Genomic DNA, 21,850 nt, shown 5'->3' with positions numbered 1-21,850 from the left:
AAAGAAGAGATGGTTGTGAATCAGGTGCTGATAGAATTTATTAGGCTTGAACTTTTTATTGTAGGAGGTAAGAGAAAGGAAAGGAATTCGAGACCATCCTGACTAACACAGTGAAAAAATACAAAAAAATTAGCCGGGCTTGGTGGCGGGCTCCTGTAGTCCCAGCTACTTGGGAGGCTGAGGCAGGGGAATGGTGTGAACCCGGGAGGCAGAGCTTGCAGTGAGCCAAGATCGCGCCACTGCACTCCAGCCTGGGCGACAGAGCTAGAATCCTTCACGGAAAAAAAATAAAAATAAAAAATAAATGACTACTGCATTTCTGACAGGGCTTGATACATGATAGTTCTTGATAGTTCTTCTTCCTCTTCTTTTTTTTTTGAGATGGAGTTTCACTCTTGTCGCCCAGGCTGGAGTGTAGTGGCAGGATCTCGCCTCACTGCAACCTCCACCTCCCAGGTTCAAGCAATTTTCCTGCCTCACCCTCCCGAGTAGCTGGATTACAGGCGCCCGCCACTGCACCCAGCCAATTTTTGTATTTTTGATAGAGACGGGGTTTCAACATGTTGGCCAAGCTGGTTGGTCTCAAGCTCCTGACCTCAGGTGATCTGCCTGCCTTGGCCTCCCCAAGTGCTGGGATTACAGGCATGAGCCACCGTACCGGGCCGATATATAGTAGTACTATTCATTGACATATGACCACAGGAGTTGGACCAACGTTGTAGAAAGATGAGTTCACTTTTTAGCCTGTTCATTTTGAAGTGCTTGGAAACCTAGTAACTCATTGTATATAGGAGGCTGGAACCCAGGAAGGAGCGCTGAGCTAAAGAAATCGATGTGGGAGTTTTCAGCATAAAGTAAGACACTGACATAAATGAGACCACACGGGCACTAGAGCAGAGAGAGAGGAGACACAGTGATGGAGTTCAAAGCAGAAACATGAAGGGCATGGGTCTAGAAGAAGAGGGTACAAAGAAGACTAAGAATAAGATGTAAGAGGGTACAAGACCAGGAGAGTGTGGTATTCTTGAAACAAAAGAAACAACAACATTGCCACATATTTCTATGTGATCGAATAAGATAAGATTTTAAAAGAGGACCCTGGGTGTTTTGGGATGATATACTTATTGATTTTTATTTAGATAAGGAATGTGTGATCATTATGTAACTAGAATATATATATATCAATGTATAAGGTGAAAAATATATATAATTTTGAATAATTTTGAATAATTTAAGAATAACCCTAAATCCTACCGCCCAGCATAACTACTGTTAAAATTTTGATGTGTATTTTTCCAGATTTTTTCTATATGCAAATATATTCTCTATATCCAGATATGTCTATATATAACAAAATGAGTTCATACTATAAAAATATTGGATGCTGCATAAATTTCCTTGTCATTCTTCCCCGAGACCAAGATGATCTTCTCCACACCTTTCTAATTTTAGTATATAAGCTGGGACATCACATGATGTCCATTGAATTAAGTAACTAGAAGATCATTTGTAATTTTGCAAGGCTAATTTCAGTGGAATGGCGAGGGCAGAAGCCAGATTGTTGTGGGATGGGGAATGAGTAGGTAGTGAGGAAGTGGAACAGGCATTATAGACTACACTTTCAAGAAGCTAGGCCGTGAAGGAGAAGGGAAGTATGGAATGTCAAGTGAGGAGTAGGATGGTGAAGGATATATATATTCTTTATTTTGTATTTTACTTTTTTAATTCGACAATACTTTCTACTGCCTGGAAAGAGCCAGAAAAAGGGTGAAATTGAGGATACAGAAGAGAGAGTACAATTGATGGAATGAGGCCTTAGTCAGGAGGCAGGAAGGGATGGGATGCTGGAAAGAAGAACCAAGCCCCATCTTCTAATAAGACAATTGGGAAGGAGATAAGGTTAGAAACAGATGGTTTCATACATTTGTAGATGTGTCACCTGAGGTGATTCTGGTCACCTTAGAATGACTATGACTGATGCCCACAGGTGTTGAGCTATTTGATGCTTTTTTGAACTTGCAGGAAACAAATACCTTCCATATTGGATTAGATCCATTATCTGTTCACTTTTATCTTCAGAGTGTTAACAAGAGATGCATGTTAGAAAGGTCTAGTTTTCTCTGACAAACTGAAAGGTCAAAAATGGTCCCTAAACACTCAGTTACCTTAAACAATACATTAAAGATTTATTATCCACATATTTCTGTGAAGTTTCTTAAAGCTGTGTATTTTCTTAGCCTGTTCTGCCCCGCAAGACTTACCACCCATGAAATAACATATTGAACACATTTCAGAAAGTTGAATTGTATCTTGGAAAAAATCAGATTTGGAGCAAACTTTGGTTGAATTCCATTAACCTTAGAAAAGCAAGTTTTAGTTCTCTTATGGGTAAAACTGGGATACCATCAGTATTGACCTGACAGCAGTGTGAAGATAGTGTAAGGTAACATAGGTCAAGTGCCTGAACAGTAACTGCTCAGACAGCGCCCTCAGTATGTGTTAGTGCCTTCCTCCATGACTGTCTTATACACATGTTCTCACTCTCAGTGATTGACCAAGGACTCCCATTCACTCCAGCATACTAGGACTTGATGATAGCAACATGAAACTATTGATAATTATAATAAACTTTGGCCAATGGCCTGTAGTGTTCACTGAAATCGATGTTGTTGTGAAATGTAAATATCATGAAATTAATGGAAAGGATTATACTATCTTGAGATGTACAAAATTAACAGGGTCTCATTTGCATTTCCTAAAGCCATGGTAGATTCATATTTTATATTTACAAAAGCATATTACCTGAGGTACTTTTTGGCTCATAAATACAAAATTAAATCCCACAGATGACCAGAAGGAAAGCTAGGTTATTGTTTCTCTTTTTTACATATGATTTTCTGTATTGAAAGCTTAATAAGATGATTTACTAAGGAATATATATGCTGAACACAACTTGTGCTGAAATATCAATCCTCACTGTGAAAGACTTCTAAGCAAATATAATTGCTGTAATGTGTTACGACCTTTCGAGACTCATAATTCAATTGAAAGGGGCAAGGCTAACACAATGCAGGAGAATTATTTCCCATTTACTGTAGCTGCCACTGGACGCAACGCAGTACCTGTTTACTTTAGATCCAGTGAATCACCCAGTCTATGACATAGGAAACTGCATGAGGCAGGTCTATTAGGCTTAAATAATTTCCCTATGAGTTTCTGCTACTTAATTCCTTTTTAACACACCAGTACATGTGTGGATTTAACTTCGACTTTTAAAATAAAATATAATAATTCACTAGAGCTTGCTTTGAAAATTCAAGTCCTTAGGTACTAATTGTCTTTATAACCACTTAACTGTTGAAAATAGCTCTTAAATATCTGCATTTCTTTCTTTATATCATGATTACTTTGTCTTCTTAACTCTCCATCCTAGAGTTACTTGGATGCCTTTTCATAGTCTTAGTTAATTTGTTTCCTGCATTTTTTCTGGCAGCAATTCAAAAGATCATTGATTATTTCCCCTTTACTGTGTTGCGCAAACTACTTAATATGGCTCCATCAAGACATTCAAAATTTGGAGCTGCCATTGGTTACCTCTCTACTGCCTGATCTAAATGCCAAGTTGAAATGAACGGATTTAATGATCCCAGAGATGCCCATCCCCGGCAGAGATCACTCTCTGAGGGCTCCCCTCTTGGTGAATGGGCACTGCTTTTACAATCTGATGAGTCAGAACAAAGCTCATCTCTCCAATCAATATTAAGCATGTCTAATTCACTTTAATGTTTTCCACATCACCTAACTGGAGCTTGCACACAGTGGGTAGTTAGTATATAGGCATTGAATGAATGATGGGTGGATAACTGAATGAAGGAAGAGACAGAAAACTTTTATTTAATAATGCATTATGGGATGGATTGCACTTTTCTGCTAGAATATCAAAGGCTTTCACAGAAATAATTGAGACGCATTAGACTCTTGCATTAAAAGTAAAATTTATTTATATAAATTATTTAAAGACACTAAATTTGAGTTTCTAATGCATTTTGGACATAAGTCCTCATTAAAAGCTTTTTTTTTCTTTTAAAATTTGTTGTCTAACTTTTAAGTAAAGATATCTTAATATGAAAACTACTTTAAAAAATTAACTTTTGTACGACTTGGTTATACTTTGAGGGTTTTCAAGGTTTTCAACGCCTTGTTGAATGGGATTAAAATTATGTTGTGGTAACTATTGTAGGAAATTTGGGTTGGGATCAAAAGGATTAGTTTTAGTATAACTCAAATGACTCTAGTAACAAAATAAAAGCTACATTTTAAAAAGAGAATATCGAAGGCATTCTGAAGGAGAAAACTTACTTTTTTTCCCAGGTCTGTAGCAACTAAAGTGGTACATTCAGTAAAAAATCTCTTTTCTGCATCAGAACATTTGCATTTTAGTTTAACTACAATTGTGTGTGTGTGTGTGTGTGTGTGTGTGTGTGTGTGTGTGTGGAAAGCGAGAGAGAGTGAGAGAGAGAGAGAGAGAGAGAGAAACTTGAATTTGGCAAAGAATGAAACCCATGAGTACTCATAGCATTTTGAGTAATGCCCAACACTGCTAATCATTGTGAAAGCGAAGAGTCTCTATTCCTGAATGCATTAGAAACTTAACTTGAGGAAATCAAATAGATAACAGCACAGGCAACTTGTATTCGAATCATGTATTATATGGTAGTCATTCTAAATGCTAGTGGAATTCAGAAAAAAGAAAAGTCACTAGGGCTTGTGTAAACAGGGAGACTTCGTAAAGAGGTTGGGACCTGAGAGGACCTTGAAGACAACATGGAATTTAAGTCAATGAGAAGGAAAACTTCCTAGGAGGCATTGTGGGCTACTACACTTTGCCCAAAGTTACTCATGTGGAAATCAGAACTGAATCAAATATCACTAGTCTCAAAGTTACTTTTTCCTGAACAAAAATGGGGCACAATTTAACACATTAAATAAACTAGTATCCTCTTCTAATATGTACCATACATTTTTCTGAAATACATAAATAAAAGTAAACCTGAAATATAAATTATGTTCTCTAAATAATACCAAAATGTCATGTGTTTTCAGGGTCTGGGGAAGTACTGAACAAAGAATATGTCTAAAAATATATCTGAAAGATATTTTAAAAGCTATTATTCTCTAGGAAATAGCCCCACAATTGAAAAGATAAAGAATTGATAATTGAAAAGTACAGATAAATATTTGGATATGTCGTAAGTTCACATTTAATCAACATTTATGAAGGGCATAACTCTCTGCTCTATCCTACAGATGAGAGAAAATAAATGAAAAACTGAATTTATGTCATAATGAGTTTATAACCTGGTGGGTTATGTCAAACTAATGTCAATTTCTTAATGAGCCAGTTAAGAAAAATGTTAAGATCTTCTGTTACTGACTGTAAATACAGGGATTATGAAGAAGGTGCAGGTTGAAGATGTCAGTATTTGGATATTGGAGGATGAGAAGGAAGGTGCCCTAGGTAGAAACTTTAGGAAGAGGCATAAACCATGTGTTGTAATGTAACCTGATCAGAGCAGAAGACTTTTGTTAAAGAGATAAGATCCAATAGAGCAGGATCAGAAAATGGAATATCTGCCTGGTTACAAAGAGGAACTGGGGCTTGTTGGAAAAGCGAATTAAGCGGTTGTTTGGTTTTCTAGAAAAGCAATGTTTAGGATAATTAGTTTGGGCTAAATTATACAGTGAGACTAAAGGAAGGCAGTTTGATAGCTATTTTGCTATAATCTAAATATGAAATGAGATTCTGATGAAGATTTGAGATATGTAGTTAATGCATATGAAATTCTAATTTATAGGCAGAAGAACAAAGAATAAATTAATTGCCAAAGAAGCTATGTTCCTATCAAATAATTTAGTTACCTTTGGACTCTAAAGATAATTCCTCAAGATACGTTACCTGGAATACTAACAGTTCTGATTTTCAGTTGTTGGAATCTACTGTCCAAATATGAATTGTGGTGTTGCTGAAGGATAATAAGCAAGTTGAAATATGTTAACCTTTAGTTAAGAAATTTCATTTAGACAACTTGAGTCCTTGATGGGACACTGGACACCTCGCATGGCATATAGAGTAAGTCCTACTTACCTGGATATCACATAGGTTCACACTCAAGTGGAAAACAACCCATAATTTAGGAGTAGACTGAGTCTATGTATGTTTCCAAAATGCATTAAAATGATAAGACTATGAATGCAGTGAAAAGCAAGGCAATGAATTTGACAGATACTAAATTTTATTTTCAATTTCAAATTACTGACTTTCTATTAGCATCCTCCAGGAGCGGTGAATTTCTATAAAATTGGCACATAGTATTCAATTTTATGAGTGTGCTATTGTAAGTATAAAAACCCATTTCAGTGAGATATAGACATGGTTATTTCTCTTTAATCAGCAAACTCTAGGCCATATATTTTTAGTCTCAACTTACCACCTTGAAGGACTTGAGGCTTTGGAGCTTTCTTCGTTCATATATTTTTAGTAACATTTTGTTTATTTGGGTAGAAGGAAAAGGAGATTCTGAAAAGGATATGCATTTATGCTTTGACATTGATTATTATTACAGTAATATTTTCAAATTATTAGAATGATATTTTTGTTCATCAGCATTTGAGTGTTTTATTAAAAGGTATGGGTTTACCAAGAATAGAAGTCTTGCAAATATTGTAATATTTGAGGAAAGTGCTGAACTACACTTTAGCAATAGCAGATACCCGCACCCCACCCTGCCTTCACTGCAAATTGCAAAAACTACTTAGACATTGCATATCGCTTCAATTTTGAATAAAAGGGGTGACAGATCCTGTAATTACAGCAGCAGCTTGCATCTTGGGTCACTTCTCAGTTCACTGAGCCAGAGCTTTGAATGGTTATTATGTAAAGGATAGTGATGGGTGATATACTACCTCGTCATAGTAAAAGTTAGGGGAAATGAGCTTGAATTGAGCAGAGTTAATGGAGGAAGATACGATGCAGGCTTTCCCATAGTTTGGCCACCAGAGCAGGCAATTTTCATACACATGGTAGCACCAGGAAGAGTGACAAATGCCATTCTCCACCCCCCTCCATTTGGACATGGTATTGTCATGGCAGAGTGTATTCTCGTGGGAGCCAGGATGCCTTTTACTTTCTAGAGATATGTAGATAATAAACAAAAGATTTCTCCTGTTTTTCATTCCTTAACTTCTGCTCCTATCTTCACATACGCATACACACAGATACTCTCTTCAGCTCCAGAATAGCCCCTCTTACAATAGAGTATCCACAACCTAGAGGTACTTCAAAAAAAAAAATTAACAGTCTGGGCCTGGTGGCTATGCCTGTAATCCCAGCACTTTGAGAGGCCGAAGCCACATCACGAGGTCAAGAGATCGAGACCATGTTGGCCAACACAGTGAAACCCTGCCTCTACTAAAAATAAAAAAAAAAAAAGTTAGCTGGGCGTGGTGGTGCAAACCTGTAGTCCCAGCTACTTGGGAGGCTGAGGCAGGAGAATAGCTTGAACTGGGGAGGCGGAGGTTGCAGTGAGCCTAGATCGCATCACTTCACTCCAGCCTGGCAACAGAGCAAGGCTCCATCTCAAAAAAATATCAACAGAAAATTAGAACCACTGTCATAGTTCAGATAACATATATGGAAGTTGGAAGACTTAGTTTTATGGTCCCCAGATAAAGAGATGTTGTTCTTACTGGTCATCTGGTCTGAGCAGAGATATATCATATCTTCCTGATAACTACTTCCCCACTGGCATGTGTGGTGATGGTTCCTGATTACAGCAGTAGTTCTTAAAGCGTCATTCCTGAACCAGCAGCAGCAGCATCCTCTGGAAACTTGTCACAAATGAAAATTCTCCAACCCACCCCAGACCTAATGAATTAGAAACTCTTGGGGTGGGTCCCAGAAGTTGTGTGTTAGCATGACCTCTAGGTGATTGCCATGGACACACAAATCTGAGAACTATTTGTATTTGTTTCCTATTGCTGCAGTAAAAAAGTTACCACAAACTTAGTATGTTTAACTTGATAAACATCAAGTAACTTGGTAACTTGATAGGGCTGTGTTCCCTACTGGAGGCTCTGGGGAAGAATTCATTTCTCATCTCATTTAGGTTGGTGACTGAATTCGGTTCCACGTGAATGTGGAACTGAGACCCCCATTTCTTTGCTGACTTTCAGTCAGAACTCATTCAGCTCCCAGAGGCCACCCATATTCTTTTCTATGCTTTTTATGTGGTCCCTCTAGCAACTAGGTTAAGTTTTTCTCAATTCAAATCCCTCTGCCTTTTCCCTTAGCCCTACCCAGCCTACATCCTTTTCTGCTGTATCTCTATCATGTTCTCTTCCACTGATAGCCAGGAGAATGATCTTTTTTTTTTTTTTTTTTTTTTTTTGAGATGGAGTTTCGTCCTGTCACCCAGGCTGGAGTGCAATGGCATGATTTTGGCTCACTGCAACCTCCGCCTACTGGGTTCAAACAATTCTCCTGCCTCAGCCTCCCGAGTAGCTGGGGTTACAGGTGGCCACCACCCCACCTGGCTAATTTTTTTGTATCTTTAGTAGAGATGGGGTTTCAACATGTTGGCCAGGCTGGTCTTGAACTCCTGACCTCGTGATCCTCCCACCTCAGTCTTCCAAAGTGCTGGGATTACAGGCGTGAGCCACCATGCCCAGCCAAAAGATCTGCTTTTTAAGGGCTCAGTGTGATTACATTGGTTCTACCCAGATACTTTTGGATAATTTCCCTATTTTAAAGGCTACTGATTGGTAACCTTAATCACATCTGTAAAATCCCCTTGATCATGTAATATAAGATATTTACAAGCATAACACAAGGGCGCTGAGGTCACTGGGCCAAAATTTTGTCTACTTTGTATTACACCTCACAAGTTCCTTCTCTTGACTTTACCAGGCCCCTGTGTTGCTCATTAGCTGACCCAGCTTTACAGCCAGCATCCTACTCTCACCACGTAAGACCAATGGCAACTTGGGGAAACTGACCTCTAGACCTGCTCTGTCTCACCAGGAAAAGCAGCCACATTGCCCATGAGCCCCATGCATGTGTTAGAACACCTGCTGTTGGTGTCTCCCTCATCTAGTCTAACATTCTTTATATCTCTCTCTTGCCTCTTCTCTCATTCTCCAGAAATGGCTGGCTCCTCATTATTTTTAATTTGTGTCCTTACCTCTATTTCCTCCCATGATTGAGAAGCTCCATGGTGTAACTAAGCCTTGGGATTTTTCTCTAGAAGCAGTACGCCACAGTGGTTTTGAGCATAAACTCTGAAGTCAAGACAATTTAGGTTCAAGTGTTTTTTTTTTTTTTTTTTTTTTTTTTTTTTTTTTTTTTTTTTTTTGAGGTGAGTTGAGGTTTTACTCTAACACCCAGACTGGAGTGCAATAGCATGATCTCAGCTCACTGCAGCCCCTGCCTCCTGGGCTCAGGCCATCTTCCCATTTCAGCCTCTGGAGTAGGTAGGACTACAGGTGCACGCCACTACGCCCAGCTGATTTTTGTATTGTTTTTTTGTAGAGATGGGGTTTCCTCATTGTTGCCCAGACTAGTCTCAAACATCTGGACTCAAGCAATCTTCCCACCTCAACCTCCCAAAGAACTGGGATTACAGACATGAGCAATCGCACCCAGCCAAGTTCAAGTTTTATGACCATGAGCAACTTTCTTAACTGTTTTATACTGTAGTTCCCTCATTGATAAATGGGAGATAATAGTAAAAGCTCATTAGCCCATATTATTTTACTCATGGAAAAAGCAATTTAATGTACAGGAGACTCGGTACTAATAATACCTGCCAACTACCCTAAATAGGGGAGAAATTTAAAGAAATAAATATAAAAAAGGCAGAAAAAAAAGCAATTCAGGGTTTTCAGACTTAATTCTTGAAATGCTGAGGAAATTTAGAAAATTCACCTTATCTCATCTCTCTCCCTTTCTCAGTAAATCTGTTTTTTCAGGCATCTTGTCTTGTGAGATTTTCCAGTGGCATCCCTACCCCAGTTGGTGTCTTGAGAGTTAGGATAATACTCATGTAGACAACATTGCAAAGAAGAAAAACCATCACTTTTGCATGTGCAATTATTTCACTGATTTGCAGAACAAATCTTTTAATAATATAATGCTATCACCATCCTTGTTTTACAAGCAATGAAACTGAAGCTTTGGTAATGTAACTGACTCAACATCATACATGCAGAGGCAGGTGAATTATCTCCACAGCTCTCTGATAATGACAGGCATTATTAGTCGTTAACTTCTGAATTTGTATCAACTAAAGCTAGCCTATCATATAATAAAGCTTCGTGGAGTTTGATGGCAGTAGTGCTCAGTATTGGTGAAGAAAAAAAAATCATGAGGAGAATCTGCAGCTGGAGCTTCGTGGAGAGAAAGCAGGTTTGGGTGGTCCCTCCGGCAACTGGAAAGCATCCTGGACTATCACGATGTGAAACAACAGTAGAAAGAATGGAGATAACTTAGAAAGGTGAGGCAGAGAATTCCAAAGACATTTTCCGGGAAGGTTTGAAAAGGGGAATTTCTGCAGTGAATGATGCATTGCATTAACATATCTGGCGTTTGAAGGCATTCCTTGGAGTATGGGAACTCGAGTCCGTTTCTACTTATCAGGACACTGTCCAAGGAAACAAGCCCCTTAATCCTTGGTTGCTTCATAGAGGAGTTCGTTTTACTTTGACTTTTCTTTTCTGTCAGGTTTTGTATTTTCTATTATGAGTGACAAATGGCTGCTAGCATCCTGGCCTGTGCCTCTTTCTTACCACCACAGAAAGAATATGAAATTATCTAAAGTATTACCAGGTGGGCTATATTATTACCTTACATGGATACACAATTTAAAACTTTTCTTTCTGTCTTTTTTATTTTATTTATTTATTTATTTTGGAGAAAAGATCTCATTCTGTTGCTCAGGCTGGAGTGCAGTGGCACAATCATGACTCACTGAAGCCTCAACCTCCCTGGGCTCAGGTGATCCTCCCACCTCAGCCTCCTGAGTAGCTGGGACTACAATATTATGCCACCAAGCCCACTTAATTTTTGTATTTTTTGTAGATATTGGGTCTCACTATATTGTCCAGGCTGGTCTCAAACTTCTGGGCTAAAGCAATCCACTCACTGTGGCCTCCCAAAGTGCTGAGATTACAGGCATGAGCCACTGTGCCCAGCTAAAACTTTTCATGAAGAGACTCTTCTCAGAAATTAAAATTCTGGGAGCTTTCTCATAGGTTTGTAACACTGTGCTGTATGGAAGAAGATAATCTTGTTGTCTTTTGTTATTTACAATCTTGTTTTTCACTCTTTGACTGTATCCAGTCTGTATTCTCTCTACAAAGGTAAGTAAAATATGATTTTTTACTTTGAATTCAAATCAGTGAGAAGAAATTTATTTGCTTTATGTAAATTTCCTTTTGTGGGCAAACAGACTGTATTAATTGCACAGATGGAATTGAGACTATATATCATTTTATCCTCAGAAAGATGAAGGGCTCGTGAGACTGCACACTTGATTTGTTCTCTTGTTTTCTCGTTTGTGTCAATTTGGTTGTTCCACACAAAGGAGTGCAAATCTAGATCTCTATTTTAATGAGTGTTTACCTGTTACTTCAGAGATAAAGAATTGCAAAAAAAAGGAAATTTAAATTTGGGAAAATAATGACAACATAACAATAATAACAAATATTCCAGAAATATTAGCATGCTTTCTATCCATTAACTTATTTAATCCTCACAATAAGCCTATAAAATCCTTATTATCCTGATTTTTCATTTGAGGAAACTGGAACTCAGAAAGGGCAGGCAATTGGACAATATCATAGAGTTGATAAATTGCAGGGCTTCAATTTAAACAAAAGTGTATTTGATACCATTGTGTTAGCTATTGCTGATTAATAGTTAATGGCAAAATCTCAATGGCATGCAATATACAACAGCAGGCATTTACTTCTTGGTCATGTGTTGATGGCTTGGTTGGGAGTTGGCTGACTAGGCTTATCTTAGCTGTGCTTGGCTCCAGCGCTAGCTCGGATTCAGGTGTGCTCCATGTGTCTTTCTTTATTTTTGGACCAGTAGATTATATTTGACTCTTATGGCAGAAGGCAGTAGCACAGAGGAGAAGCCCAACTAAGTAAGCACATTCCAAATGTCTACTCACATCATATTTCTTAACATTCCTTTAGCCAGAGCCCAATAGCAATGGAATAGGAAAATATTCTCTTCTCATGGAGGTGAGGATGGAGAGGAAATGACTATTTGCTGAAAAATCCTCCAATCTACCTCAAACACCTATGCATTTTTCTCTGTCCTTCCTAATTCATAAATATTGAATATACAGGTGGGATGACATTCTCAGTTAGGAGTCACCTTATTGTGTGTGCTTGTCAGAGGGGCCACATACCAAGTCATCAATTCCTATTTTCTGACTACCATTGCCTCCCTTTTTCCTCTAGAGATGTTTGACTCATTTTGCCTTCTCTGCCCTAATTTGTTCATAATTTAACACTGGAGGCAAAGATCATTAATGAGTGAATCTAGAAGATTATGGTTATGATTACTATCTTGGAATAGAATCTTTTTTTTCTGTTTTCGTGCAATTCCAATTGGCCAAGGCTTTTGTAAGGAAACTGTTGCTACTATAAGGTCTAACACAGACAGCAGAAAGCAATCAAATGTTTTGAAAGTAGCAGGACATAGCAGGACGAGAACACATTTTCTAGAAACAGCAAACTGTAAAGATGATACCAGCTGAAGTATCACAGGCAGGGGAGCTTCTTGCCTTGTGCTCAATAGCTGATATGAAGCTAAAATGCCCCTTTGAGGCAACTCAAGGGGAATCTTACATATCAACATCGTGGGTTTAGAGGTGGGGATTTTGCAGTCCCCACCACTACTCCTTTTGTTTGTTGCTAATGTGGTTAGTAAACCAAACAGTGAAAAGATTATGGGGTAGAGACAGAATTCCTGGTTTTAGTCTCAACTGTATCAGAAACAGCATGGCTGGAAAACAGCATTTAAAGTTTCTATGACTTATTTTGCCACTTCAACAAATTAGTACCGTGTAACCTTTTCTTTGCTATTGAATTTTACCTTTGTCACAAGAAATGACTGAAAAGATTGATCCTCAAAGGAATAAATTAATTTGAGTGATTTGTCTGGGCACTATTATTCTTTTATTTTTAGATTTATAAGGGCTCTGTGACCTTCAGGACTGAAGGCCGTAATTAACTCTTGCTTCTTGGCTCATAGTTGGCTTGAGATCTTTGTTTGAGGAGTATCCCTCACTTCTGCTTGATGCAAGCTAGATTCATGTCTCTGTTGTGATTTCCCCAACATTTTTGTGTCATGTTTTAAAAGTTACATAATGGAACAGCTGTAATTTTATGTGCCTTCCTTGATCTATCAACGTATGTCTACAAGCGTGTTCATGTTATGGAAATTCTCTATGCAGTCTTACCCAGTACCTCTCACTATCATGTTACAATGATTTCACGACTGAGTATCCAGCTTTCCTACAGAACTTCCTTGTTCATCATCATTATTATGCCACTTGTGATTCCATCAGAGTTTGAAAAAGGTTCTCAGGGAACTTCTCCAGAAACTTGCAATAGCTGTATCATAAGTACTGGACTAAGATCATGTAGGTAGTTCTGGCTTCAGTAGGGATGAAGGTATCCCAGTGTCTGCAGGAAGCATCTGGCATCTTTATCCTTCTATGGCATGAGAAGGTGTGTTGCCCAGACGCAGAATTCTGTATATGACAGAGCTGCTTTGTGGCAGCTGGTAGTGTGAATGGAAAGTGTGTAAAGTGTTTTTAGATTTTTGGAGGACAGGCAGCATGTCGGTGCCAACTATTGTTGTGATGAAGAAACCCAAATCTAAATCGGTCTGTATGGTTGGATTGCTATGCTTAGTTTATTTAAAACATGGCATTTGGAGAGAGTTAAAATACCAGCACACTGTGTCTTTGCCTCTTCTTTTTTTTTTTTTTTTTTTTTAAAGCAAATTGGTTGGGTCTATTTGCAAAAGCCTTAGCTGTAGGAGAGCCAGTAAAGAGGCACATTTCTACTAGTGCCTATTGTGATAGACCTTCTTTGTTGTGTTAATTCTAGTAGAAATAATCATCTATATTGGTTTATAAGGACGGAATTGAATGGGGACATTGGTTCAGAATAAAAGAACAGACATGGACATTTTGATTTATGTTGGTATTAAGACAAATGATTCAGATTCAGTTTGTACAATCTAAGGTTGCTTGTCCAGTAGTTAGATGTCAGAATGTATTTAGCAATTTCTTGATGAAAGAAACACACACTTGATAGAATGTATAATTTTTTTGGGGGGGATGGTCTAGAACTGTAATTTTTTGCTTGTTATGTGGAGACTGCTATCTGCATGTCAGTGGTTCTTAGGTAAGAGAGGATTGCTTTAGAGTGAAATAAATAACCTTATCAGTCACTGATTTTATGGGACAAGAATGTAAATGTAGTGAGTAATCAGAGAGCATGTAAATAGTAGCAGATAATTTTTAGAACCATTGGCACTTAGTTTGCAAGATGTCTTTCTTATTTAAGAGACTGAAACTCTTGCCCCAAGGAGTATGATATTCTCAGGGGTCAGTTATGATGTGAAGAAAAAAGTAGACTTTTGTTTTAAAGGGGTTCTTACATCTAGTAATCATTGATGGATTTACTTTGCTTCCTGCTATCCTTTGTTGTTCTCTCCAGACTGACATCGATGCCCCTTCCTCACCTCTCCCATAGTCCTCTCTGTGTTTCTTAATCACAACATGTGTCACAGTGAGACCTAATTATTCCCATATTTGGCGGTCTCTAACTTTAAACCTTTAGCTACTTGAGGGCAAGACCAAAATCTTTTGCAGCATATAGCAGATGAGTATGCATGCTCACTGTTGAGTAAATGAAATATTTCAGTGGCTATTGGGTCCCAGAAGCAGGCCTAAAATACACCAGTATGCTGAGGAGACCTCAGTTTTTAATCTGATTCCAAAATTGCCACCTCAGTGTACTGGTCTGGTTTTCCCATCTCTAATTTGACCAGGTTGGACCAGAGAGGCTATCTTCCAGTATGTTCTAAGTTTCAGTGATTTACTCGTTTTGAATTACCAAAGTTACAATTTATTTCCAAGATCATTATTTCTAACTGATAACATGTGTTCCCACAGGGAGCATGACTTCGGCAACTTCACCTATCATTCTGAAATGGGACCCCAAAAGTTTGGAAATCCGGACACTGACAGTGGAAAGGCTATTGGAGCCACTTGTTACACAGGTAAGGGATGTTTTGAAACCACTTTGTTATATGTGTGTTTCTATTGTAATTATATCCTGACTCTTAAAAGAACTTAGTCATCCTTAAAAGAGAATAAATCATGCCATAATTCCAATTACTGAATATATATTACTGCCTGAACTGTGGGCAATCTCATTGCCCTATAACATTTGAAGTGGCTTTTAAAAACTATTCGTATGATTTTTGAAATTAAGTTGATGAGATAATTGAAGAGGGGTCTTTGGTGAAGGGGGCCCTCATTTATGGTAATGGATTCAAAGTCTAAATAAACCATTCCTCCTGCACTTTCAGATGCTAATGCACCGTTAGGAAAAACTGTGTTGACTATACAACAGCAATCTATATTTATTGAGTTACTTTTCTTTCAGTTTACAAAGCAGAATTCATCCTCTCGGAGTGATGAGATGTTCCATTTTTGTGTTGTCACAGTTGTCACATTTCCACAAGATAACTGTCAACAGAAAAATATCATCAGGATTTTTAAGCGTTATAAGTTAATTTTTAGTGTCTTATTAAGCATACTCTTTGCTATTTTAACTCTGAGATTCCTGGTATGTGAATATTTTTACCCAAATTATAATAGTTAGAGGCATTTGTATTGTCCTGTGGCTGCTATAACAAATTCCCATCTACTTAGTGGCTTGAAGCAGCACAAATTTATTATTCTAGAGGTCAAATGTCCTAGTCAAGGTATTGGTTGGGTTACATTCCTTCTGGAACCTCTAGAAGAAAATCTATTTTCTTGCTTTTCCCAGCTTCTAGAAACTATGTCACTTCTTTGACCCCTTTCTCTATATTCAAAGCCAGCAATGTAGCATCTTCAAATTTCTCTTGCACTCTGACCTTTGCTTCTGTCCTTGCATCTCATCTCTGAAAATGGTCTCTCCTATTTCCTTCCTTTAAGGACTCTTTTGATTATGTTTGGTCCACACAAATACTCCAGAAAAATCCTCCCATCTCAAGATCCTTAACCCAATCACATCCAAAAAGGTTCCTATTGCCATTTAAGGTAACATATTTACAGTTTTCGGGGATTAGGATGGAGTTACTTTGAGGACCGTGATTCAATCTGCCATAGTTTGCCCTCTGGCTCCCAAAGATTGAGATCCTTCCTTCATGCAAAACACATTTCACCACATTCTCAGGTCTCCAAAAGTCTCAGTCAATCATAGCATCAACTCAAGTTCAAAATGTCATCTAAATTTAATCAGCTTAAAAGTCCCAAATCTCATTATCCAAATTATTTAAATTAGGTATGGCTAAGGATCTGTTTATAATCTGTCCTTGAGCAGAGTTCCTCTCCATCTGTGGAGCTGTGAAACTACAAAACAAATTATATGTTCTCAAATGCAATGGAGGAACAGGCATAGGATAACAGTTACAGACATTCCTACATAAAAAGGGATAAAGTGAAAGGAAAAAGGAGTTACCAGTCTCAAGAAATGTAGAAACCCACATGGGAAAATTCCATTAGATTTCAAGGCCTGTGAATAATCCTCTGTGGCTTGAATCTGCTCTCTGGGCCTAGTTCAGAATTATTTCTTCATTTTCATGAAGGGTTGCACATATTTTCAACCAGGTATTCTTGTCAGCCATCTCCTACCTGTAGAATTTTGAGTGTCTGTCAGCCTTCTTGCATTTCATCCCTTTTCTGCCTATTTCAGTTCAAGCTGATGGTGTTACCACCGTTGTAGGATTCTCAAGAACATTGTGATTTTCCTGTGTACATATCTAGGATTCACTCCATTAGAAAAACAGGCTCCTCTACAGATCTTTCTTGGATAATTTCAACTCCATTTTTGGCCTCTGTTGAAGTGGCTGAGGGGATCCGTGAGCACATGCCTAATCACTTCAAAGAGCCCTGCTTTCACTCAGACCTTTTAATCCTTGTAAGTCTCTAGCAAAATGTTATCCAGACATAAAATTGGCTTTCTCTCCAAGTATGCTTTCTTGAAAACGCATCTCCTAATTTTAGCCTTTTGAAGTCTTCATAGGTTAACAATTTTCCCAATCATCAAGTCCTGGTCTCTTTTGACTTAATTGTTATTCCCTTTATTCATCTTTTTCCTCTCACATTTCACTATAAACAGCAAGAAGAAACCAGGCCACTCTTTCAACACTTTGCTTAGAAATCTCCTCAGCTAAATATGTAACTTCATCACTTGTAATTCTGACTTCCACATAATTGTAGGAATCAGTCCAGCTGAACTTTCTGCCACTATAAAACAAAGATTCTTTTTCTCCAATTTCCAATAACATGTTTCTCATTTCCTTCTGAGGCCTCACCAGCATCTCCTTTAATGTCCGCATTTTTACCAACAGTCTATTTATGGCAACTTAGATACTCCCCAAGAAGTTAAAGGTTTTCTCTACCATGCTCCTCACTTCCTCCTGAGTCTGCACCAGCAGAGCCTTTAACCAAATCTTTAATTTTAATAGCAGTCTGTTCAAGGAGATCTATAATTTTTGTATTATGCTTCTCAAAATTCTTCCAGCCTCTTCTCATTATCAATTCCGAAGCCACTGTCTACATTTTTAGGTATTTGTTACTAGCAGTGCCCCACTTCCAAGTACCAACATCTGTGTTAGTTTCCAACTGCTGCTATAACAAATTTTCACAAATGTATTAGCTTAATATAAAACACATTTATTTCGTAGTCCTGGGGGTGAGAAGTTCTAAGACCAGTGTGGCTCTAGGGGAAGCATCTAGTTCCTTGCCTGTTTCAGCATCTGCAGTCCACCTGCATTCCTTGTTTGCATCACCTTCTTCCATTTTAGAGCCAGCAGCACAATGCTCCAAATCTCTCTGATTTCAGCTTAAACTGTTATATTTCCTTCGTTGAATCTTAACTCTACTGCTTCTCTCTTATGAAGACCCTTGTTATTACATTGGGCTCACTCATATATTTCAGGATAATCTCTCCATCTTGACATCCTTAACCTAATAAGCACATCTGCAAAGTCCCTTTTGCCATTTCATTTCAGGTAACACATTCGCAAATTCCAGGGATTAGAATGTGGACATCTTTGTATGTAATTGGAGAACATTTTATGAGATTCATGCATATTTTTCATTCAGTCATGACTCTTGTTAATCTTCTATAAAAATTTTTGTAAGAAAAACCTAATATTGATATGCTCACCTAATACTCATAGGAAATATGTTGGCCACCTACTCAGACTGTACCCTGTGGCCTAGGGTTGATTCATGAATTTTTAATGGTCTGCAGTAAGAACAAAATTGAGGATAAACACTTGAAATTTTTATAGGAATTTGACAGAGTAATTTTTTGTCTGCTGAACCTAAATATAAAATATGTATTTATAACTGTATATATTTAATTTTTAAAATTATTAATTATGTTGTGTTTTATAAAATATTGGTCTGTGAGATATTGGAATAATAAAAATGTAGCCTTTCATCATAGATAGCTTGAGAAAGACTGGCTTAGGAGATATGTTGGAGTCACAACAATCTGGTCCAAAAGATAACTTCTGCCAGATCAGTTAAAAAGTGAGTGAACTTTTCCGAGCCTTGGAGTTTACACTTCAGAGTACCTATAAGTATATTTAATCCTTATCATACAGATTAAGTGAAAGAAAATATTAGAATACAGCACCTGGTATAAAACAAATGTTGAGTAAATGTAGCTTCTATTGTTCCTGTTTGATGGCTATATATTCAGGCTCATGCTAGTCATAAACCTAATACTGCATAATTTATGAGAAGGATAGCATGGGCTAGCACAATATTACACTTATATAGCCTTATGTATTAAAATTTATATACTTATATTTTACCCTTGAGTTTAGCTTATCTAAATAATAGCACATCTAAGATGATAATTAAAAATCATTTTTGACTGGGAGTGGTGGCTCATGCCTGTAATCCCAGCACTTTGGGAGGCTGAGGGAAGAAGATCCTTTGAAGTCAGGAGTTTGAGATTAGCCTGGTGAACATGGCAAAACCCAGTCTCTACTAAAATTACAAAAATTAGCCAGGCATGGTGGTGCATGCCTGTAAACACAGCTGCTCAGGAGGCTGAGGCAGGAGAATCACTTGAACCCAGGAGGCAGAGGTTGCAGTGAGCTGAGATCATGCCACTCCATCCTGGGCGACAGAGCGAGACTCCATCTCAAAAAAAAAAAAAAGTCTTTTTCGTGTATCTTTTAGTCCAATTATCTAAAGTCCTTCTGTTGCAAACAAAAACAATGCATTAAAATATTTTCTCAAATTAAGGACAGTGAAGTGACTAATTTATATTTGTTCACATAATACAGTAAAATGCTTAAAACTTCTCTTCAATTTCATGCAGAGATTTGGCACTGTAAGTAGTCTTAACATCCTTCCAATCTCCTATCTATGTGCTTTATATTTCCTCCTAGTATTCTATACTGATTTAAAAAAATTAAGTATGTGAATTTTAAGATGAGATTTTCCATATGATATTACTTCCCTACAATACATGGCTGTATTATCAATACTAACCAATTCTTCCCTTGGAATTAAACCTTCATGATAGCACTGATGTGACTGTTGACCCTTAAAGGACTTATGAATAAGAAAGAAGAGATAAGGAAATATTAGCTATAGACTTCATACTCAACATTTAAAGCAAACTGTGGAACTGTGAGAGGGAACCAAACCAAGGCCCCTCTTGTATCAAACACATACACAACTTTATGAATTGAACAAAATTCATAGCAATATGCAATGATACAGTATGTCCATCGCTATCCCACAGTTTCTAATAAGGATGGATAAGGGATGAAGTGAAAAACAGAAGTTATGGGGTTCTGAGTAAAATTCTCTCACTGTCATGAGAAAAATGACATTAGGAATTTACTGTTGATGAGTATTTAAAGTATCCCACAAAACCTTATCCTTATATCAGTAATGATATATATGAGTCCTATACACTTATTTTATAATGTTGAAATGGCAAGATTCCTTTTGGAGAAACTACATTATTCAAATTATGAAACTGCTAATGAGAAGGGATTCATTTTAGGAAGTTTAGTCTTTGAAAGTGTCTGAACTGCTTGTAAATTCAAAAAAGGAAGGCGTTTCAATAGGTCACATTCTGTATTAAGAAACTTTATTAGAAAACTAACACAATTTATTAGGCAACTTTATTACAAAACTAAAAAAAAAATTATTAGGACATTAAGAAACACTCTTAGATAACTCTTAGAACCAAAGGGAAATTACAAACAATATATGAGTTAATGGAAAAGAAGATCCCTTCCTAACAAAATAGACACATCCAGTAAAAGCTATGATCAGTATAGAATTTTAGCTTTAGAGAGCTTTGAAGAAAGAAAACAGATAAAAAATAAACTGTGAATCTTAAGGAATTAGAAAAAGAGCATCAAAAGAAACTAGGAAAACAGAATTTAGTAACAATGAAAACTGGAATTGCTAGAATAGAATGCAAATGTAAAAATGATTACATAAATGCAAAATTGGATTATTCTTTGAAATGGCCAACATAAACCCCTTGAGGCACAAATTATGGAAAATATATAAAGAAAGAATATATAAAATTATAAATGAGAAAGCAGAAGTAACTCCAGAAGCAAGAAAGGTTAAAAGAAATTTAGTAGAATATTAGGTGTGGATCTGCACTGATGAAGCATGAACATCTAAAGGAAGGGAATGAGTTCCTATAAAAAAAAAATTACTAAAATATTTTCAAGAGAAAGTAAAAAACTGTAATATGCCATTTAAATACTAGAGCTGTTTAAAGATCAGTTATCAAAAAAGCACCAGAGCAGATGGATATATAGTTGAATATTACGACGCTTGTAGCACTGATATTCCAATGTTCTTTAAACGATTCCAACCATAGAAACATATAGAGAACTTTAATCATTTTTTAGAGAATCATAATTTTAACTTTAAAAATTTAAGTCACATTCTAAAACTTTTTAAAGAAAAGGACAATGATGATTCTATCGCATTTGAAAATTTAAATGCACAAAAGAACCCTACATGAGCTATTAGTAAATAGCACCCAGCAGTATATGAAAAGATCAGCACATGTGTGAAAAAATAGGATTTTTAAAGAATATATTGGTAGCTTATATTTAGAAAACAAATAAAAATACTTTAGTATATCAGTAGATTATATCATTATATACTAAAAAGATATTTAATAGAATTTTGCAGTTATTTCTAATAAAAATTCCAAGACTAGGATCAGTCTTTTAAAATAAAGGAATGTGCCATGTAAATTTTGGAAATGGACTAATAAAGCCCTCTGTGGGATATAATTTTTATATCATTACAAGTAACATGAAAATGAGGTTAGGTTGCTAGATATAAGATAAATATACAAAAATAATTTTGTATCTATTCAAAGGGAAATAATTCAAAACAAAGATATTTCTTTATAATTGAAAAATTATAAGGTCAATTTTTTTTCTGTATGAAGTACACATTAATGTTTTAATTTCATT

General features: G+C 36.9%; 1 protein-coding gene across 6 annotated transcripts in view; it reads left to right on the top strand.

Annotated features, from left to right (window-relative positions):
- Window positions 1–21,850, top strand: part of CTNNA2 (catenin alpha 2) — a 1,154,891-nt gene that overhangs the window by 123,010 nt on the left and 1,010,031 nt on the right. For 4 of the 6 annotated variants that reach the window (XM_030921682.1, XM_030921679.1, XM_030921677.1 and 1 more), the window contains exon 2: window positions 15,261–15,367. In XM_030921682.1, the coding sequence (XP_030777542.1) occupies window positions 15,266–15,367 (102 nt within the window). In that variant the 5' untranslated portion in view covers window positions 15,261–15,265. Of the gene's footprint in view, window positions 1–15,260; window positions 15,368–21,850 lie in introns of those variants that run through there. The other 2 variants (XM_030921681.1, XM_030921680.1) reach the window with 1 other exon arrangement.

This window comes from Rhinopithecus roxellana, chromosome 17 (assembly GCF_007565055.1).
Source record: "Rhinopithecus roxellana isolate Shanxi Qingling chromosome 17, ASM756505v1, whole genome shotgun sequence".
Classification (NCBI taxonomy): domain Eukaryota; kingdom Metazoa; phylum Chordata; class Mammalia; order Primates; family Cercopithecidae; genus Rhinopithecus; species Rhinopithecus roxellana.
The sequence above is the reverse complement of the archived record's forward strand: the minus strand, read 5'-3'. Positions and strand labels throughout refer to the sequence as shown.